Source organism: Pieris napi, chromosome 12 (genome assembly GCF_905475465.1).
Source record: "Pieris napi chromosome 12, ilPieNapi1.2, whole genome shotgun sequence".
Taxonomy (NCBI): Eukaryota; Metazoa; Arthropoda; class Insecta; order Lepidoptera; family Pieridae; genus Pieris; species Pieris napi.
Window position 1 is genome coordinate 2,534,734 of NC_062245.1, and position 21,117 is coordinate 2,555,850.

Sequence of the window (21,117 nt, forward strand, 5' to 3'; positions counted from 1 at the left end):
TCGAAAAAACTTTACGATCGCCTCTCTTATAGACCGGACGAACGATTGCTTCCTTTAATTTTTGTGGAAATTTGTGATATTTTACAGATAGATTTATCAGATTAGATAATACAGGGCTAATCTTGTCAACAATTATTTTTAAGTCAGACATGCGTATAAGATCACTGCCCGGTGATTTATTTTTGTTCATTTTATCAATTATTAGTTTTATATCCTTGCCATCGACCGGTTGCCATCTCATACACACATTCGATAATTTAACATAAGTCTTCTGTTCACGCGCACGGCACATGATCTGCGCCGGCGGGAGTGGGGCGCGGGCGCCGCGGCTGCGACCGACCCGCAGTTATAATCACGGACGCACGGCGCGCGACACTAATAAGAATTTTATTTTAATACAAATTTAAATCCAGTCCAGGTTGTTTGTTTGATTGCTGCAATTCATCAGCCAATCCATCTCCCGGACAAAATTTGGCGACCGTGACAGGACATCGGTCTGCATCCAAGGGCCGGTGAAGTCCAGAAGACTAAAAAATATATTAAGAAGATTCATAAGGAAGTAAGCCCGTTCCTTACCTAATCACTTCCCTTGCACCGATTTGCATCGATTTCAATCAGTGTTAAATAGTGTCGTGAGTCAATCTAAAAAGTGCGTTAATTACTTGTTTTAAAGTCTATTTTCCAAGTAAATAGTCGATTAAAATTCCGAGTTACACGTATAGAATCATTCAACGGGTACTACGGAAATCTACCTACAAGTTTAAAAAAAGTAAAACTAACGTTTAGTTCTACATTTAACTGCCCAAACTAGGGGTACAATATTTAACTGCCCAAACTAGGGGTACAATATTTACTATTTTCTTTGTCTTTACGTTTGCAATAAGTATTTTTGCGCGTTATAGATATTTAACTGCCCAAACTAGGGGTACAATATTTACTATTTCCTTTGTCTTTACGTTTGCATTAAGTAACTTTGCGCGTTATAGATATTTAACGGCCCAAACTAGGGGTCACAACTGTATATACATATACATATGTATACAGTACTATTTTCCTTTGAATTATAGTATAGCAAAATAGTGTTACATAAAGTAACGATCCTACGTAATTACCCAAACATAAAATCTTATTTTCTCCAATTGTTAAATAATAAATCTTTGAATTTAGAGTTCCGTAACTGTTAAACACTTATTATTTTCATTCGCTTTGCATGAAATTTGAATATTTTCAACTATAGCCTTTTCTTAGTTCACAAATTTCCCTATCACTTCACGCGCTTAAATACGCGCATCTATTGCACATCGCTTAGCCGAGTCGCCGAACATTCCAGGTTGGGCGCGATCATTCTCCGCTGCGCGCTTGTTGCTGCGCGAGACCTATACTCGCGGTCCGGCCGCTGTGCAGCGCTGGGTCTACCCACTTCGCCTCAACGGATTTTGGTTTGATTGCACATTCTTGCCCACATCTTTTATATCATTTGCAAATTAATCATGGCTCAAAGTAAACTGTCGGACCGGGATGAACTGGCTTTGTTAGTTCGTAAACGTGGTACAATTAAAGCGCGATTAACCGTGTTCAAAGATTTTCTCGGGGTTATCGAACAAATTGAAATCGATAACATTACGTCAAAAAATATAAGTGATATTAATGTGAGACTAACCAAAATAAAGGAATTGTTTTCAGACTTTGAAAAGGTCCAATCTGAAATAGAAGAATTAGATCTAGAAAGTAATTTAGATAAACGGTTGAACGAGAGAATCGATATTGAAGGCCAGTTCTTCGCGGTCATGTCGAGTGCCCAGGAAATAGTGTCAAAACGAGATGAGCGAGTCGAGGCTGTCCAGCATAGACTTTCTCTTGTAAGTAATTCCAGTAATACCAATAATAATAGCCACTTAAATAATCAAATTCGATTGCCGACAATAAAATTACCAACTTTTGATGGAAACTACTTGAAATGGCTGGAATTTAGAGACACTTTTGACTCGCTCATCAATGCAAATGATACTTTACCTGACATTAGCAAATTTCATTACCTTAGGTCCTCACTAGAGGGTGGTGCCGTTGTCACGATAAAATCTATTGAGTTTACGAGTGAAAATTATCTGGTTGCATGGGAACTACTGTGTAACAGATATAATAACAAAAACGTACTGATTAATAACCACCTCAAATCGTTATTCAGCCTTGAATCTTTAAATAGGGAGTCGCATAGATCACTCAGGTACATTATAGATCATGTTTCAAAGAATTTGAGGGCTTTAAATACGCTTGGTGAGCACACTGATAAGTGGGATAGTCTCGTAATTTATATAGTAGTGCAAAAGCTAGATAGTGTAACTAGCATTAAGTGGGAAGAGTACAAATTGAACCTTGGTGGGTCGATAGAACTAGAAGATTTTTACCAATTTTTAAGACAACGTGCTGATATTTTAGAGACCGTCCAAGGCGGCTCTAGAGCAGTTCAGGTTAATAGAAATGAAAGGTTTGTTAGTAGTAAGGAACCAAGACACATTAAAACTTTTTTCTCATCTACGCCAAATGGATCATGTTTTATGTGTAATGAGAATCATCGTGTGTATAAATGTGATCAATTTAAGAATTTGAGTATCGAAGCCAGGGAAGCAGAAGTTTCCAAACGCAAGCTCTGCTCCAATTGTCTTCGTCCAGGGCATTCCACTTCCAACTGTCGTCTCAGCTCCTGCAGAGCCTGTAACAAAAAGCATAATAGTTTATTATGTCATAATAATAATAGTGTCAATAAAGTATTGCAAAACGAAAGTAACTTGAACTTACAAACTAACGAGGTAAAACAAAACACTAACCATGAAAAACAAAATTTGAATACTGTGGCTAGCACTAGCACTGTTCTGACCACACTTACCTCATACTCGAGTAACAGCGAAGTCCTCCTGGGCACTGCAGTGGTTGAAGTCGTCGTTGAGCGTGACAACAGTACTTACCTGGCACGCGTTCTTTTGGACTGTGGAAGTCAAAGTTCGTTTGTCACAGATAACCTGAAAAATAAACTTAAAATTAAAACTAATAGTACTAAGTCACGGTGTATAAGTGGACTGAACAATTCAATATCTACAGCCACTGAATATTGTACATTAAAATTAAAGTCAAGAATTAATGCCTACACTACGGATGTACATTGTATGATTATATCAAATATTTCAGAAAACTTACCTAGTGTAGAAATCGATCCCGAGGATTTAAACATACCCAACAATACTGCACTCGCCGATCCAAACTTCCATAAAAGTAACAAAGTTGATATATTAATTGGGTCCGATGTAATGTGGAATATTGTTAAGGGAGGTTGCCAGATATCGTTAGGTGAAAATAAACCTAAGTTAATTTATTCGAAGTTTGGATGGTTGGTTTCAGGGCCCATGACTCTGGCCATGCCATCTGTGAAGTGTAACAAGAAATCTGTATGTCATTTTAGTCAGGAAATTAAAGACTCACTTTCTAAATTTTGGGACTTGGAAAATTTCATAATGCCAAAACGATCATTGTCTACAGATGAACAAATCTGTGAAGATTCCTTTAATGAAAATACAATTCGCTTACCGTCTGGTAGATTCCAAGTAAAAATGCCTTTGCGCGAGTCTCCTGAGGCTCTTGGAGACTCTTACTCACTTGCTAAGAGATGTTTTTTAAATTTGGAAAGGCGTTTCCAAAAGCAGCCGAAATTAAAGGAAATGTATAGTGATTTTATACATGAATATGCTACGTTAGGTCATTTGACAGAAATAGAGAAGCCGCCTATTGGAAATTATTTACCTCATCACGCGGTGCTGCGAGAGAAAAGCGAGACCACAAAACTTCGGGTCGTTTTTAACGGCTCTGCTCGCACAGCATCAGGTAAATCGTTAAATGATATCCAGTATGTGGGCCCAGTAGTACAAAATGATTTGATGTCAATTTTGTTGCGATTCCGCCAGCACAAGTATGTATTAACGGGGGACATTGAAAAAATGTTCCGCCAAGTAAAACTGGATGAATCGCAACGTCACTTACAGCTGATATTATGGCGAGACAATGAAGCTCAGCCTTTGCGAACATTGCAGCTCAATACTGTAACGTATGGGACAGCATCAGCCCCTTATCTGACCACCAGATGTTTAGTTCAGTTATCAACAGAGTGTTCAGACAAACGAGTAGCTAATACTATAAAAAACGATTTTTACTGTGACGATCTTATAACCGGTTGTGATAATAAAACAGAACTCAAATACTTACGTGATGCAGTCGTCGACAAGTTGGCTGAGGCTTGCCTCCCACTTAGAAAATTTAGAACTAACATTCCGAGTATATTTGCGAGTGAACCCATTTCAACCACATGTACTGAAAAGGATTTATCCCAGACAAATGATCAGTACTCTAACTTACAGAATCAATCATCAGTGCTGGGGTTGAATTGGTGTCCCTCACAGGATAAGCTGTATTTTTCAGTCGACTTTCAGATTGAACAGCCGTTCACAAAGAGAACTATTCTGGCAGCAACATGCAAGATTTTTGACCCCCTAGGGTTGCTAAGCGCTTGTACAATTGTTCCTAAAATGCTGTTACAAAGGTTGTGGGAGTCTAAACTGGACTGGGATGATTTGGTGTCCGCCGATGTATCGAAACAGTGGAGTGACTTTGTAAATAATTTAAATCAAATAAAAGCGATAAATATTCCACGCCACGTTTTGCATCCATCGTCGGACACTCCAGTGTCAGTGGAATTACACTGTTTTGTCGATAGTTCTCAGAGTGCATTTGCAGCATGTGTATTTATACGTTGTACTGATCAAGAGGACAACGTATCAGTCAAGTTATTATGCGCCAAGGCTAGGGTTGCCCCCTTGAAGCCCAGTACTATACCGCGGCTGGAACTGGCAGCGGCCCTGCTTGGTGCTCAGTTAAGTTCAAAGGTTTGTCAGTCACTCAGTCGTAAGTTTGATCAAAAATATTTCTGGAGTGATTCTACAATTGTGCTGGGATGGATTAAAAATACCAACCCTAGTAATCTAAAGCAATTTGTTTACAATCGAGTAAATGAAATTCATGAACTGACTGACAAATCTACATGGCATCACATTTCTACAGAAATGAATCCGGCAGACATAGCTTCTCGAGGAGTCAGCCCTAGCAAGCTTCAAGATTTAGAATTATGGTGGAGTGGCCCACCCTTTTTAATGAAACCTAAAACGGAGTGGCCAAGCGCTCCTATAGAAAATGTTGAGCTTCCGGAGCTCAAAGTATATTCATGTTGTGTGTCTGCTGAGCATTCATTTGAGTTTGATAGGTTCTCGAAATTTCAACGAATGATCCGGGTGGTAGGATATATCTTAAGATTTATTCACAATTGTAAAACAAAGAAGGATTCGCGGCTAAGTGGTGATCTGAGTAACGATGAAATAGATAGGTCTACTCAGACCCTAATCAAAACCTGCCAACAAGATTCCTTTCCAAATGAGGTGCAATCATTAAAAAACAATAAAAAGATACATCATAAATCGAGGATTTTGTCACTAAACCCTTACTTAGATGAGCATGATTTGATTAGGGTTGGAGGCAGAATCCAAAACTCAATCTGTGAGTATTCTAAAAAACATCCCATTTTATTATGTGCACGTCATAACTTTACGAAACTGTTGTTTCAGAAAGAACATGTGCGTCATAAACATTGTGGGCCTGAATTATTACTTAGCATTATACGAGATCAATATTGGCCCATCGGGGGACGTAATCTTGCACGCAGTACATTTAGGAAATGTATCGTGTGTGTTCGTTTGCAGAGTAACTCAATACAGCCTATGATGGGTAACTTACCCCCTCCTCGAGTCACTCTTACCTATCCCTTCCTCGCGACAGGCGTAGACTTTGGCGGGCCCTTCTCAATCGTAGACCGCAAGGGCAGAGGATGTAAGATATCCAAATGTTGGCTTAGTCTTTTTGTGTGTTTAAGCACTAAGGCATTAACTTTGGAGGTGGTTAGTAGTCTGAGTACTGAAGCATTTTTAATGTGTTTGCGTAGATTTATATCACGTCGTGGCAAGCCTCATGATATTTATTGTGACAATGGCACCAACTTTGTGGGTGCAAATAATGAGCTAGGCAGAATGTTGCAGGCAAGCCAAAGTTCTGTTAGTGCGGCTGCCCACGACGAGGGCATTAAATTTCATTTTTCGCCCGCTTATTCCCCTCACTGGAGGGGGCTGAACGAGGCTGGAATCCGTTCAGCAAAGTTACTAATGAAACGTGTAATAGGAAATGCGAATTTGACGTTCGAGGAGCTCACGACGCTATTCACCCAGATTGAAGCAATTCTTAACTCCCGTCCGTTAACTCCTCTAACGTCAGACCCTTCCGATGTTACTCCTCTGACTCCAGGGCACTTCCTTATAGGCCGGCCGCTGACAGCTTTACCAGAACCACCTATTTTAACAAATTATCCAAACAGATACCAAAAATTGGAACAGCTTAAGCGGCATTTCTGGGACCGGTTTCATAGGGAATATTTAAGTGAGCTGCAGCAGCGGACTAAGTGGCGAGAGCAGAGGAGAACACTCAAAGAGGGCGATCTTGTTGTCATCAAGGACGACAACCTTCCCCCAATGCGATGGCGCTTGGGACGAGTTAAGAAACTGTATCCAGGGGCAGACGGCATCACTCGAGTAGCCGATTTCACGACCTCACGTGGCGTAATCCAGAGGGCCTTAGGCAGGGTCTGTCTGCTACCAGCTATCAACCCAGAGGACGAGTCTCTTGGTAACCAGGGTTCCCAAGGCGGGGAGCCTGTTCACGCGCACGGCACATGATCTGCGCCGGCGGGAGTGGGGCGCGGGCGCCGCGGCTGCGACCGACCGGCAGTTACAATTACGGACGCACGGCGCGCGACACGAATAAGAATTTTATTTTAATACACATTTAAATCCAGTCCAGGTTTTGTTTGATTGCTGCAATTGCAAATTCATCAGCCAATCCATCTCCCGGACATCTTCCTTTCCAGCCATTTTTCATCACAGGAGTGCTTTATTTGATCAATTTCCTTTGAGAATGTATCAGCAAAATCATTACAGACTGCCTGCGTGCCACCTTGTTTAGTTATGTTATTTAAGATTAGATTATCCAAAGACTGCTTATTTTTACCCAATAATTCATTAATTTTATCCCAAACTTTTTTTATATTATTATTACAATTTGAAATTGTTTTTTTATCATGTTCTACGTTACATTTAAAAATTGCCTTTTGACATTTGTTCCTGTACCTAGTATAAGTTAGTCTTTTTACCATATTCTTTGGATCACTAGACCATATTTTGAATAATCTATCTTTTTCAATAACCATATTTTTTAAGCTATTGTTTAACCAATACTTTTCATTTCTAGAATCCCTGTTACCAGTCATATTTTTTACTTTATAACATTGGTTGTATATGTCTCTAAATAAAGTAGATAACTCGTCATATAATTTAAATGGGCATTCAATATTTAAGAGATGATCGAAGTTGGTTTCTAATAATTTTTCTCTGACTAATCTATTGTCAAGCACACGGCGGTAGCGCTGGGCCGAGGTAATGGCAGGGGCAGCGCGTGATTCACACACCTCGCCCGAGTAAGCTACATTGGGGGTCTGTTTCCATTGTACAGATGCCGCGACCAAATAATGGTCAGATATTTTATGTTTTATGACTGCAGAATCGATTAATGCTGAGGATGATTTAATAAATATATGATCTAAACATGATTCGACTACATTACCCATTAAAATTTCCCTTCTCGTCACGTCTTTGATACATTTTGTAAAACCGTGTTCGGCTAATAAATCTTCATAACATTTTACATATTATATATATAGATATTATGTTCGTATGAGATTTGCGGGTCCTAATAAGAGTGACTAAAAGGTACTCTGTGAGATAACCCTCTATAGCGCAGGAAATATAATTATATTTTATCAATGCACGCCTCCATTTATCTTAAATTTATTCGTCGTTATCGGTTAGTTAACCAGTTGCATATAATCACGACGCTGTGACGCTATTTTTGGTTTTTCATGAATAGTGAGTAGTTTTAACATCCTGCAACTATGTCTGATTACAAAATCTTGTCTAAGGGACCTATGTGCTGCGATCGGTCTACGGCGAGCTTGCTGTGCTTGAACATACACAAAAAAAAACACTTTGACTTGATCACCTCCTCCGGTGTTTCTAGTCGTTTCAAAAATACTTATTAGTTATTTGTATTATGACTGTGATGCACGACATAATCTGTTACATATTTACAATTCACATGAATTGACATTTGTGGTATAACATTTTTATTGACAGTTTCTTATTTGAAGGAAACATCAATGCCAAAAATCTTAAAGGAATTTAAATTTTATATTCCTACTTCGGACTTCGGAGTTCGGTACTTCGAGAATCGTTGAGAATTGAGATTAAAGGTATGGTTAGAGTTTAGTTATAAAATATTAAAGAATAATCTTAAAGTTTAAAACATCTTACTGGTAATAGTGGACTCCTAATAATTGTTGGCGATAAGTTGTTAAATTTTGGTATTTTTAGTATAGTAGTTAGGGTTAGAAGATGGATGGGGTCTCGAACTATAACGCTTTTTTGGCTGTTCATAAACCGCAACTTGTCCTTTCGGGAGTACCGGAACATTACTGGCATACGCTATGTAAAAAACTGCAAGATCAGATTTTTGACTCAGGCTTAGCCTTTCAACTAGTCCAAATTGATTACGAAGATAGCGAAAGACGACCATATGACCCTTTATGGAGTGTAATGGCAATATGCGATATAGATGTTAATGATCCGACTCATATTTATCTCATTGATCATGCATGGACATTTAAAGTTAACAACATCAAAGCTAACTTGAGAAATGTGCCCAGTCTGTTAGAAAGAATGTGTAATTTGATGCAAATCTCTTGTGATGGAACTGAAGAGAAAATTGAAGAAGTTGCAAAGTGTGTATGGAAATATGCAAACACATATTCTATTGCCGGTGATGAATTTTCAATTGAAGATAGAGTACCTGTATGGTACATTATGGATGAATTGGGTTCTGGAATTACACATTCCGACAACCCAAATTTTCGGGCTGTTCCTTTTATACATGTGCCTACGCAGATAACATTTACCATTCTCTTCCCTACCAAAGATGTTGAAGAAGGAGATACTATTACAAGAAATTTTGTAGAAGGTCAATATCAAGATCCTCTGCAAAGAGAGGCAATGCTCATTCCATGGAAATGCTACGAGCACTTTGATGATGATTATACTCAGGAAGAACCAAACAGAAAATATTTTTTAGAGGGTCACTTGGTTGAATCACTGCCAGATTTGAATAACTTGGAAAACAGAAATATTTCAGATCAACCCTTGAAGGTATTTTCAGAATATAGAATTATAAATGAACATCTCACATCAAGTCACTTTGAAATTGTTGATAATGAGAATGATGCTGATATTTTGTGGTTCACTAGTCATTTTAAAGCTTTTAAGGAATTGAGTATTGATTTTCCTAATAAGTTTGTTAACCAATTTCCATTTGAATATGTTTTCACAGTGAAAGACTTATTGGCAATTGTGGCAAGAAGGTGTTCAGATAAGAAAGTTAACATGTCTCAGTTAGGGACAAGCCCATTATGGTTACCTACTACATTTAATATGAAAACTGAACTACCAAAAATGGTTGCTTATTACATGCAAAGAAAAAGACTTGGTTTAGATAATCACTGGATCTGTAAACCATATAACCTTGCGAGGAGTCTTGACACATACATTACTGATAATTTAGACTTTCTTTGTCATTTGCCATTGACAGGTCCAAAGATAGCTCAAAAGTATATCGAAGCACCTGTGCTCTTTCAAAGACCAGACATAGGAGCAGTAAAGTTTGATTTGCGTTATGTAATATTGTTGAAATCAGTTAATCCTACAGAAGTCTACATTTACAACAACTTTTTCTTGAGATTTGCTAATAAAGCATTTGAATTATGTGATTTTGATGATTACGAAAAACATTTCACTGTTATGAATTATGCAGAAGGTGTTTCCTTGTATAGACTGTTATGTGATGACTTTAAGAGGGCATGGTCTGAACAATATGGTGATTTTAAATGGAGTGAAGTGGAGAAATCAATTTTTGAAATGTTTAAAGACCTATTTGAAGCTGCAACTTCTAAGCCCCCACCTTTTGGAATAGCACAGAGTCCTCAGTCAAGAGCACTTTATGCAGCTGACATAATGCTTTCCTGGCATGAACACAATGGAGAGAAAACAATACAACCCAAGCTTCTGGAAGTCAATTGGATGCCAGACTGTAATAGAGCTTGTGACTACTATTCAGATTTTTATAATGACATATTTTCACTTCTTTTTCTTAATAAACAAGTAGACACTTGCACACAAATAATTTAAGTATGTGATATCTGTTTAATAGGCAATGAATAATACACTTACATATTGTATAATTTATTACATCAGTTGTACAGCTTTTGCACAAAATTGTCTCAAATTCATATACAACATTTGAAAATTGCTTGATTTTATAAATAGTTATGCTATATGTTTAATATTAATGTTATTAATAAATTAATTTAATTAATTTTTCTGTAGTATTCTTCTGTCATCATCTTGTATACCACCAAATGGATTTTCATCATCTACTCCTCTATTACTCAAAAGCCATAATACAATAACCAAGATAACAATTGCAAATAATGCTATCCAATACCGCTTGTAAATGCCACCACCTCTTCGGTTTCTTGAAGAAGGTAAAGAATTTCTGGAAGTATACCAATTTAAATTAAACAAGTATTAATTAATAATTTTAGATTTATTATTAAAAAATATGAGATTTAAGTCTAGTTTAGGTTTTTGTTTAGAATAATTTATATAAACCCAGCATTGGTATTTGGATAAAAAAATTATTGCCTAAATATGTATTCAGAATAATCATGAATATACTCACTTCCACCATCTGCTAATCCATGCAAATGTGGATTTCTGTTTGTATTTATTCTCATCATGGTCAAAATTCGAAAGTGGCCTGGAATTTTCATCTGTTTTATAAGTTTTTCTTGGTATTTGGGCACCTGTAATTTTAAATTACTTGAATGTTTACATAATCTTTATTTGAAAGGAAACTCCACAAAACATAATATGAATGTTTATTAATAGATCCTCTAATGAGAGAAATATGCTCTCTATAAAAGGAACCCAGAAACATTAAATTAAATTCAAGTGATACTACTTTTAAGTCACACAAAAGTAGTCAAATTTTTAAAAGCACAGAATATAAAATGTACCTTGTAGATTGTCAGCCCTTTTAACAGAGGTATTATCATATATGTTAGTTGGTTCATCTGATATTTGCACAATTGAATGTGGTGAACTTGTAGCTGATCGACTTATAGCTTCATCATCGCTTGCACCCACTGGAGTTCCACGTTGAGTGTCGATAGAATTTATGAAGTAATTAGATTGTTCCATTGGGGACTGGCTGCGTCTAGATGATGCTCCTTTCAGGTCTTGTTCATCTGAAAGCTGGATATAATACTTATTATAACCTTCTAGCCATATATATAATATGCTATCTTTAAAACTACAATCATACCAATGGTAGACCAAGGCCAGCTCTAGCCCAATTGACACCAGCTAACTTTTCCTTTAAAACATCAGCAACAGGAGATACTAAATTAGGTGGCGGAAACACAGGTGTGGCACAAGAAGGACATTGATATCCAGCAGGTGCTGTAGTCCTTGGTAAGGCACGGTAACGGGATTCCGCACATTCCCAGTGGAATACATCTACAGATAAAATGAAGAATAAGAATCTTAAGAAAATTGTGTATGTTATAGAGTACAAATCAAACTTACGATAGCATGTCAGTCGTATACATTCGCCTTCAGCTAAGCTTTTTGTGCAAATTTCACAAATAGGATTGTAATCGCTATCTTGTAACCATTGGAGATAGGATTGTATGATGCACTGAAAATATATAAAAGGTAAGGTTTGTAATTTGCTAGGCCTTAAAACTACACATAAATACTTATGAATTACCACAACGTCTATTACCTTTGGATGATTTGTTACCATACAATATTCACAAACATTAACTCGATGTTCAAAGCAAAATTGGTTGGTCACTCTTCTTTTAGGACACTTGCAAAGACCCATGGCCGCGGTGTTGTTGCAAAATTAAGATCATAAAGTAACAACTACGTACATACTTCCATATGGTTTAACAAGATAAAATGGTTGTAACTTGTACCCTTTGAAATCGCAGAACTTTATAAAACAAACATTGCTTTTCGCGTTTCGTGATCGTTGAATCAGCAGCCGACAGCCACGTCTGTTGTCAAAATCGATTGGAACTTTGAAATGTCATTCATTTCACTTCATTGACTTTAGACACAATCCTTCAAATATGTTCATGTATACCTCACGTTATCTGTAATTCTGAAGTCTGAACGCAGTTTATGCTGTAGCACTAGTTTGTGATCTATGGTTTTCTTAATTCATATTTTCTGTGTTAATTTTCATGTTGTTGATATTTTTTTGGATTTTATTTAGAAATGTCAATGTGAAAAAAAACGCGGGAAACCTTCGAATTTGGCGGGCGCAGCTTTTGTTTGAATTTGTTGTAAAATAATATTTTTAATCAATTAGGTGATCAGAATAGTTCAAACTTGTATATATTTGTAGTTTGTATTATTATTTATATTTTCTTCTACTTTCTTCGAGTTGGGGTAAGCTTTTCGGATTTTTATGAACGAGCCTCCGGACCCGGGGGGCACGGCGCCCCCCGCGGTTGCATTTATCACGATTTCTAACGAATCCGGTATGGATTCTGACTGCTCTTTGGTTTCTAAAAGGAAGCTGAAGCGCAGCCATCTCCACAAAGTTTGTAAACATTGTAACAAAAAAAAACGAAAAAGTAGTACTGAAAGTAGTAAACACTCAGACTGTCAATGTAAAGATGTATTTCCTGAGAGCACTGTTAATTTGCCTGCTATTCCTTGCACTGATACTACTTCAATGCCTGTTCCTCCCACCAGCAATTCTCCTAAAACCCCCACACAAATTGGTAGGGCTAGTTATGATGCCAATGACCATGGCCCGTTTGTGGTACATGTGCAGAAAATACAACGTGATGATAATGATAGTACAACTTTACACCCAGTTGTGTTTGGCAGATTTTTAAAAAATTATCTTTTTAAAAATATTGTAAATGGAAGCTTAAAACGTATTGGTAGAAATAAAATGACACTATCTTTTCATAATTACACAGACGCTAACAGCTTTATCACTTCAAACTGCTTACCTGCTAACAACATGAAGGCTTTTATCCCAACTTTTAATATTACAAGGATGGGTTTAGTTAAGGGAGTCCCAACCGAGTGGTCTCCTGAGGATATTATGGAGAACACTAACATACCCATTGGGTGTGGAGAAATTCTGAAACTCAGGCGACTTAACTATAAAGTCATGGTAAACAACACACCTACATGGAAACCTTCGCAAACAGTTGTGTTTACATTTGATGGACAAGTTTTGCCTAAACGTGTATTTATGTGTTACAACTCTATGCCTGTTAATTTATATATATATCCGACTATTCAATGTTTTAATTGCTGCCGCTTTGGGCACACTAAGGTCCAATGCAGGTCAAAGCCTAGGTGTTACAAGTGTGGTCAGGGCCACACTGGAAATACTTGTAATGTGGAGGAAGACCACGGTTCTTGCTGCTCATGCTCTGGGCTGCACTTTGCTTCAAGCAAAAAGTGCCCAGAGTATGTGAGACAAACCAACATTAAACTATCAATGGCAGAGAATAGCCTGTCCTATGTTGAAGCATCAAAACTACATCCCCCCATATCTAAGTCATTTGCAGATATAGTATCCTCTATCCCAAATAAATCTCTTCCTGGTGGAAATACAGTTTTGCCTGGTTCTGGTACACCACCTCCACGTACACTATCTTACAAAAAAACTTTTTTTACTAAACCTAGAACCCCTCCTCAACAAAGTAAAGGTTACGATCATGTTGCACATGAGTCTCTTGTAAGAGACTATAATATGCCAGAGCCATCTAATGGTTGTGCATATCCATCATCCTCTAATGTAAACTCACAGACAATAGCAGAGCTAATTACTACATTAATCAAATTACTTTCACAACCCAATTTATCTATACCGTCCCACGCTGCTAATTTAATTCATACCTACACTCATATTAATAATGGCCAACATGGACAGGCTAGTTCAATGGAACTGCCGCAGTATAATTAACAAAAAACATGAAATTATACATATTATAAATACTTTTAATCCTTTTATTTTTTCTCTATCTGAAACCTGGTTAAAGCCAGATCATGTATTTAAAATCCCTGGTTATTTATGCTTAAGAGAAGACAGGGCTGATGGGTATGGTGGTGTATGCCTGCTCATCAGAAAATCTAGCACCTTTTCTTCCTTCCCTCTTCCTTCACATAGTGACAGCTTTTCTATTATTGCAGCTATTGTTGATGATATCTGTTTTGTCTCTATCTATGTCCCTCACCCCTCCTTGCAAATTTTCAATGAAATTAAAAACTTAATTTCAGTGCTTCCTCAGCCTTTCATGATTCTGGGTGATTTTAACTCTCATCACACATCTTGGGGTAGCTCGGTTTCTAATAGTTATGGGTATGCATTATTGGATATCTTAGACATGTATAACCTGTGCATTTTAAACTCGGGTTCTCCTACTCGCCTCACAAAACCTGGTGAAGCAATTAGTGCCATTGACCTGTCCATTTGTACTCCCAATTTAGCATCTTCTCTATCTTGGTCTACTTTGTGTTCATCTTACAATAGTGATCATTATCCAATAATCATTTCATTTCCCTGTAAAAAAAATAGTAACATGTTTATTCATAACTCTCGCCTCAAACACAAAATCATTGACTCTAAATGGAGTCAATACACTTTATTAGTAGAAGAGAAAATTAATACTTGCTCAGAAATTAATGTCACAGATAGTAATTATTTCAAATCTGTTTTATTAGAATCGGCTGATAATGTTTTTCCAAAGAAAAAGCCGCGTAGTAATAAGTTGCCATCTCCACCATGGTGGGATGAAGAGTGTACCACAAGTATTAAAAAACGCAAGGCAGCTGAGCATAATTATCGCAATGATATGTCTATGGAAAACTACGAGACCTTAATGAATGTGATGAAAGAAGTTAAAAAGCTATTTAAAAAAAAGAAATCTGAGGGGTGGAGGAAATATTGTAGCACCTTATCACCTGGAACACATTCAACTGTCATTTGGCGAAATATCAAAAGATTTAGGTCAGCTGTCAATCCTTCTAACACGTCGTTACTTCCTATAGAGTTAGCTGATCAATTCCTTGATCGCTTGGCTCCTCCTTCTGCTCCACTTAGAGATTTTATCCACTCTTCTAAACAAAATAACTCTGATGTCGCCTCTTCCTCTCTAAATCTACCTTTCACGTTAGTGGAATTAAAAGGTGTATTAAATTACGTCAGTGACAGTGCACCTGGGGAAGATGGGATCCCATATTCATTTCTGTCTCACCTTGGTGAAAAGGGATTAAATTTCTTTTTAAATTTAATAAATAAAGTTCTATTGACAAATGACATACCGCCATCTTGGCGAAGTCAAATAATGCTGCCATTTTTAAAACCGTCTAAGGTACGATCTGATATTAAATCATATCGTCCGATTGTCTTGTCATCGGTGATAACAAAAGTTGTTGAACATTTAATTAAAAATCGGCTTGAATGGTATATAGAAAATAACGAATATCTGTCCCCAACTCAGTTTGGATTTCGAAAAGGTAAAAGTGTATGTGACAATTTAGGCATATTAGTTACGGACATTCGTAATGCTTTCACAGATAAAAAGTCAGTAGTCGCTGCTTTCTTGGATATTAATTCGGCTTATGATAACGTTTTGTTACATATTCTTAAAAGTAAATTAAATAAATTAAAGGTTCCTTATTTTTTAACTAATTTCATTGTAAATCTTCTTTCGGAGAGGAAAATTATTTTAGATGTTGGCGGCCCTTATATGCCTAGTAGGCTGGTATGGAGGGGCTTGCCACAAGGGTCTGTTCTGAGCCCTTTATTGTACAATATTTATACATATGACCTAGAAGATTCAATTGGAGATTCAGTTAGTTTATTACAATATGCCGATGACTTAGTTATTTATGCCTCTGATATGTGTGTAAGTATTGCTGAACAACATGTTTCCTCCTCTTTATCTTTGCTAAAATCCTGGATGGATGCAAATGGCCTAGATCTGTCTCCCTCAAAAAGTTCCGTTGTACTTTTCACTAAATCCCGAACTCCTCCCTCACCTACTATAACATATGATCGTCATATATTACCCGTTTATAATCAAGTAAAGTTCTTAGGAGTTATACTCGATTCTAAACTAACAGGTCAACCACACTGCGAAGTTGTAGTTGGTAAATGTGAGCGACACTTGAACATGCTGAGATGTCTCAGTGGAGTTTGGTGGGGTGCTCACCCAGCCACATTGAGGTTGGTGTATAATGCTATTATTAGAAGTGTACTGGATTTTGGTACCTTTTTCTTAGATCCAGGTAATGTAGCTGGCTTTAGAAAACTAGACCTCATACAGTCTAGGGCTTTAAGGATTGTTTCTGGTGCCATGAAATCAAGCCCTATTAATGCTTTGCAAATAGAATGTTGTGACCCTCCATTAAACTTAAGACGTCAATATCTGTCAGATAGATTCATTTTTAGAATTGTCCAGTTCCATCATCCCCTCATCTCCAAACTGGAGTCTCTTTCTCTAAAATTACCCTCTTCACATAAACCTATACCTTGTCTATTAAAAAGCTTCCTGAAATTCAAACAATTACAAGCCCCAACTCATTCCTTTAATGTACTTCCTCTATTTAGCTCTTCTTATGATTCTCTTCTTCTTTCTCCAGAGATTTGCTTTTCTCTTGGCATTGAAAAATCTGATATTAATGCCAATGCAATTTTTAATTGCAATGTCAATAACAAATGGCCTAACTGGCATCAAATGTACACAGATTCATCTAAACACTCCAATGGGTGTGTTGGTGTTGGAGTGTTTCACAAACAATACAACATAGTTCAGAAAATTAAATTACCTCCGGAATCATCGGTCTTTACCGGTGAATGTTTTGGACTACTAAAAGCTCTTGAATATGTGTTGTGTTTCAAACTCAAAAAAACCGTTATATTTACCGATTCCTTAAGTGCTTTACAGAGCTTAGCAAAATTTTCACTAAAACTTAACCCATTTTTTCATGTAATATTTGAATGTAAGAGAAAGCTGTTGCACTGCCAATTACACAACTATTTAGTTTCATTCTGTTGGATACCTAGTCACTGTGGTATCTCTGGAAATGTAAAAGCTGACAGTTTGGCTAACAGTGCTACTGAGACCGGTGACGTACACCCGTACAAGATTTTTGGCCATGATCTTGCTGCTTTGCCCGGCATATATCTCCACAAATCGTGGAATATGTGTTGGGAAGAGAAAGGCCGGATTAAGGGTCGTTTATTGTATGCTATACAGTCTTCCGTTCCCAGGAAGCCATGGTTTGCCAAATTGTCGCTTGGTAAAACCACCACTTCTACTATAATCCGTATGCGTCTGGGACATAACAGCCTTCCAGTTCATTTGCACAAACTTGGTATCGTAACTAGTACCGCCTGTGAGTGTGGCGAGAGCTATTCTGACCTGAATCATGTTTTCTTTTCTTGTCCTAAATATGACCATTCTTCCTTATACACTTCTTTAGTATCTCTCTCTGTTCCCCTTCCTACCAATATTTCTTTACTTCTTCGAGATTTAAATCCCCTTGTATATAGTATTATAAGTATATTTATTGTAAATAATAACATTAAACTATAATTTTGATTAATTTTTCCCCTTATGTAACTATTCTGATTTTGTTGTAAATTTAATGCGTTTTCAATCATCTATGTTATGTCGCGATTAGTTTCCTTCGTTTTTTATTATTCATAAACTGTAAATAATTAAAACAGCGACTTATAAAAATCTTATACCTACTTGACACTGGCTAATGCACAAACCGTGCCAGAGCCATAAAGGAAAAAAAAAAAAAAAAAAAAAAAATGTCAATGTCAATATAAGTTGTTAATTTTATATAATAATAATATAACACCATGGCGACTAAAATATTAGCTCTTAAAAATTTAGTTTATAGTCCGTTTAAAGCTCTACTAAAGCAGCCAGTTTCATTTAATAATAATAACCTTAAATGTATCAGCACATCTCCGATTTTTCGTGTAAATTTTTTCAATAAATGTAAGTTATTTCAACACCACATGTAAATATAAGGAATTGTATGCAAACCACAACTCACTACATATGTTTTAGTACCTGCTGAAAAGCTATGGAAATCAGTAACATCTGTAAGTAATGCAGGAGCCAAGAAAGGACGTGGTAAAGGGGCTGGACGAATTCGCATTAGGGATTTGAACCGAGGGCAAATGATTGGTGTAGGAAAAGTAAACATGTTATGGCCTGGACTTTCTGCACCTGTAATACGTGGGAGGGAGCTACTTAAACAGCAAAGATTACCTGATGATCCAGAGAGGTAATTTTTTTTTAATAGCATTTTTGAAATGTAATGTTAATTATACTAATACTTATCTATTTTTCATAGAATGGAAAAGCTTATCAAATTAAGAGATTCTATGACAAAGTTTAGACGATTAAAATTAAGTCCTATAGAAAGAGGTTGGTCTGGTGTGAGGATGCCAGGACGCAGCCTTGGGCCCCCTGATCCAGTTGCTGGTGGTGGGTAACATTATTTTTATGACAACAAGTAGTTTTATATTAATAAGTCAAAATAATTTCTTCACAAAAAGACATTCAAGACTAGAAAGTAGCTATAAAACTTAAAGAAACTTCTTTATGCAACTGCATATTATTATTTTTTCAGAGGAATTTACAGGATTTGACACAAAAGTTCTTCAATTGAGGTCATTACTTATTATGAAAGGAACCCTTGGACGAACAAGAAATTATCAAGCTATGGTAAAGTCTTTGTTATAAAGAATTTAAAGTACTACTATTATACTACCACTACTGTTGTATAATTTTTTTTTGGTATTGTAGGTAGTAACGGGTAACGGTCAAGGCTTAGCAGGATTTGGCTTAGGGAGGGCAAAAGAAGCATCAGCCGCTTTAAGAAAAGCTAAAAACAGAGCTGGGAAGAAATTGATGCACTTTGATATTTATAATAATCATACAGGTATATTGACAACTTTTATTATGTACAACTGAAAATATCAGTATAGTTCATAAATAGAGAAAAGCTTTTCCCTTAAAATTCTTTTCTGTTTCCATGAATCAATCTCAAGATCTAGATATAATAGAAATATCAGCCTAAACATTTTCAACTCAGTATGTGTTGTGTCGTAAATGTATTAGCTATGCAGCTAATAATATGTGTCAAAATTATTTATGCTTTTGATTTCAGTTTACCATGATTTCTATACTGCATTTGGGAAAACTAAAATCTTTGTACAAAAACAGAATGAAGGTTATGGTTTAATGGTACATAGAGCTATCAAAGAGATATGTCAAGCGATCGGTATCAAGGATCTTAGAGCTAAAGTGGAAGGATCAAATAATTTACAGCACCTTGTAAAGGCCTTCTTTATTGGTCTATTACAACAGGTATTGATTTAATACTTAATCTATTCTCAATATTACAATAAATAATTAAGTGGTAAACAAGTAGCACAGGCTTCTGTACTTCCCACATGTTGTGTATGTTAAAATCCCATATGTTTTGGCCTCATTTCAATGTCACCCTAGGAGTCAAAACTTGGCTCTAATTTTTGTTATGATATGACGTGATGTTTATAAACAGTGATTAAAAAAATCATTAGGGCCATTCAATAATATTGATCAATTTAAATTACAGCGATCACATCAACAATTGGCAGAAGAAAAGAAATTACATCTAGTAGAGTTTAGGGATGAGAATGAGTTCTACCCAATGGTTGTAGCTAGTCCCTCAAAAGTTAGGACAAAAGAGGAAATACCAAAAGACGAAACCCTGGACTTCATACAATATGTTATGAATGATAAAGTTATATTAAAGAAAAAGAAATTTCCACCTTTCTACAAAACAATGCCACATTATGAACTATACCTCAAGAAATTTGAAAGGTACAGAAATCATGAGAAAATTCGCCTCAACCTTAAAGTCGAGTATGGAGAGACGAAAAGCTTTTTAACTGACAAATACCCAGATGAAAAAGTTGAGAAAGATGATTAATAGTTTAGTAATTTTAATGTAGATATTAGAATAAATTATTTGATAAGTTTAATGAATTGATTATTTGTCACCAAATATTTATTTATTTATTAAAGTTTAATTTATACACAATAAATCAGACGAAGTGATGACGTCTCCTTCAGGCCCTTAATTATCTAGCGATAGCTTTGAGAAAATCCCACCACCGTCAACCTCTGATCCTACCCGTAGGGCTCAATCTGTCACCTTAGGTTGCTTGGTGCTGACATCACATACTTATATATCTCTATCTATCTAATATCGTCTGAATGCCACTTATGATTGATCCCAGGGTTGTTAGGTGAGTTTATTGACTATTCATCCACAGCAAATAAAAACCTTATTTTTCCTTTTTTATTTATTTGAATAGAAATTATACATTATCATTACATGTAATTATAAAATAAATTGGAACATAAAAATCCATACCTCTATATAAAATTAAAATGTTTATTATAGTTTCTAAATATCACATTTAGGTAAAATTCCGATTGCCATATTCGAAGAAAAATCTAATCAATTTTAATATATTTCCTTTATTTACATACTACATTAATTATGTACTAAATGCTCTAAAATGCTAGAGAAATGTTTAAGCACCTTGTATATTTACAAACAATTTAAAATTGAGCCCTCTTTACCCAAAAGACGACCTTAAAAATACAAAATTATATGAAAAAGTGATGTTTTAAATAGCAAATATATTGAGTATCATAATATATATACCAAACAATAGTGACTATTCTGATGT

At 36.2% G+C, this 21,117-nt stretch overlaps 3 protein-coding genes and 1 long non-coding RNA gene across 5 annotated transcripts; 2 read left to right on the forward strand and 2 right to left on the reverse strand.

Annotated features, from left to right (window-relative positions):
* Positions 1-2,514: 2,514 nt before the first annotated feature.
* Positions 2,515-6,328, reverse strand: LOC125054311. Its single transcript, XR_007117694.1, has 2 exons — positions 2,885-6,328; positions 2,515-2,710 (listed from the first exon to the last, which is right to left on the reverse strand). It is a non-coding gene; the product is annotated as an uncharacterized LOC125054311 (long non-coding RNA).
* Positions 6,329-8,391: 2,063 nt separating this feature from the next.
* LOC125054313 (tubulin--tyrosine ligase-like protein 12) lies at positions 8,392-10,617 on the forward strand. Its single transcript, XM_047656115.1, has one exon. It carries the CDS (start codon positions 8,589-8,591, stop codon positions 10,428-10,430), a length of 1,842 nt encoding a protein of 613 aa, XP_047512071.1. The 5' UTR covers positions 8,392-8,588; the 3' UTR covers positions 10,431-10,617.
* LOC125054316 (zinc finger protein-like 1 homolog) lies at positions 10,473-12,367 on the reverse strand. The gene is made up of 6 exons (XM_047656119.1): positions 12,091-12,367; positions 11,892-12,003; positions 11,629-11,822; positions 11,321-11,558; positions 10,984-11,107; positions 10,473-10,797 (listed from the first exon to the last, which is right to left on the reverse strand). Exons 1-6 carry the CDS (start codon positions 12,190-12,192, stop codon positions 10,614-10,616), a joined length of 954 nt encoding a protein of 317 aa, XP_047512075.1. The 5' UTR covers positions 12,193-12,367; the 3' UTR covers positions 10,473-10,613.
* Positions 12,368-12,487: 120 nt separating this feature from the next.
* LOC125054315 (28S ribosomal protein S5, mitochondrial) lies at positions 12,488-20,400 on the forward strand. Of its 2 annotated transcripts, none has more exons than XM_047656117.1 (8): positions 12,488-12,590; positions 18,169-18,361; positions 18,434-18,653; positions 18,723-18,856; positions 19,002-19,096; positions 19,178-19,313; positions 19,542-19,741; positions 19,992-20,400. In XM_047656117.1, the coding sequence occupies exons 2-8, from the start codon at positions 18,220-18,222 to the stop codon at positions 20,346-20,348; spliced, it is 1,284 nt and encodes a 427-aa protein (XP_047512073.1). In that variant the 5' UTR covers positions 12,488-12,590; positions 18,169-18,219; the 3' UTR covers positions 20,349-20,400. The 2 variants fall into 2 exon arrangements, with proteins under 2 accessions (XP_047512073.1, XP_047512074.1); XM_047656118.1 differs by having other exon boundaries at positions 12,519-12,590; positions 18,166-18,361.
* The last annotated feature ends 717 nt before the right edge of the window (positions 20,401-21,117 follow it).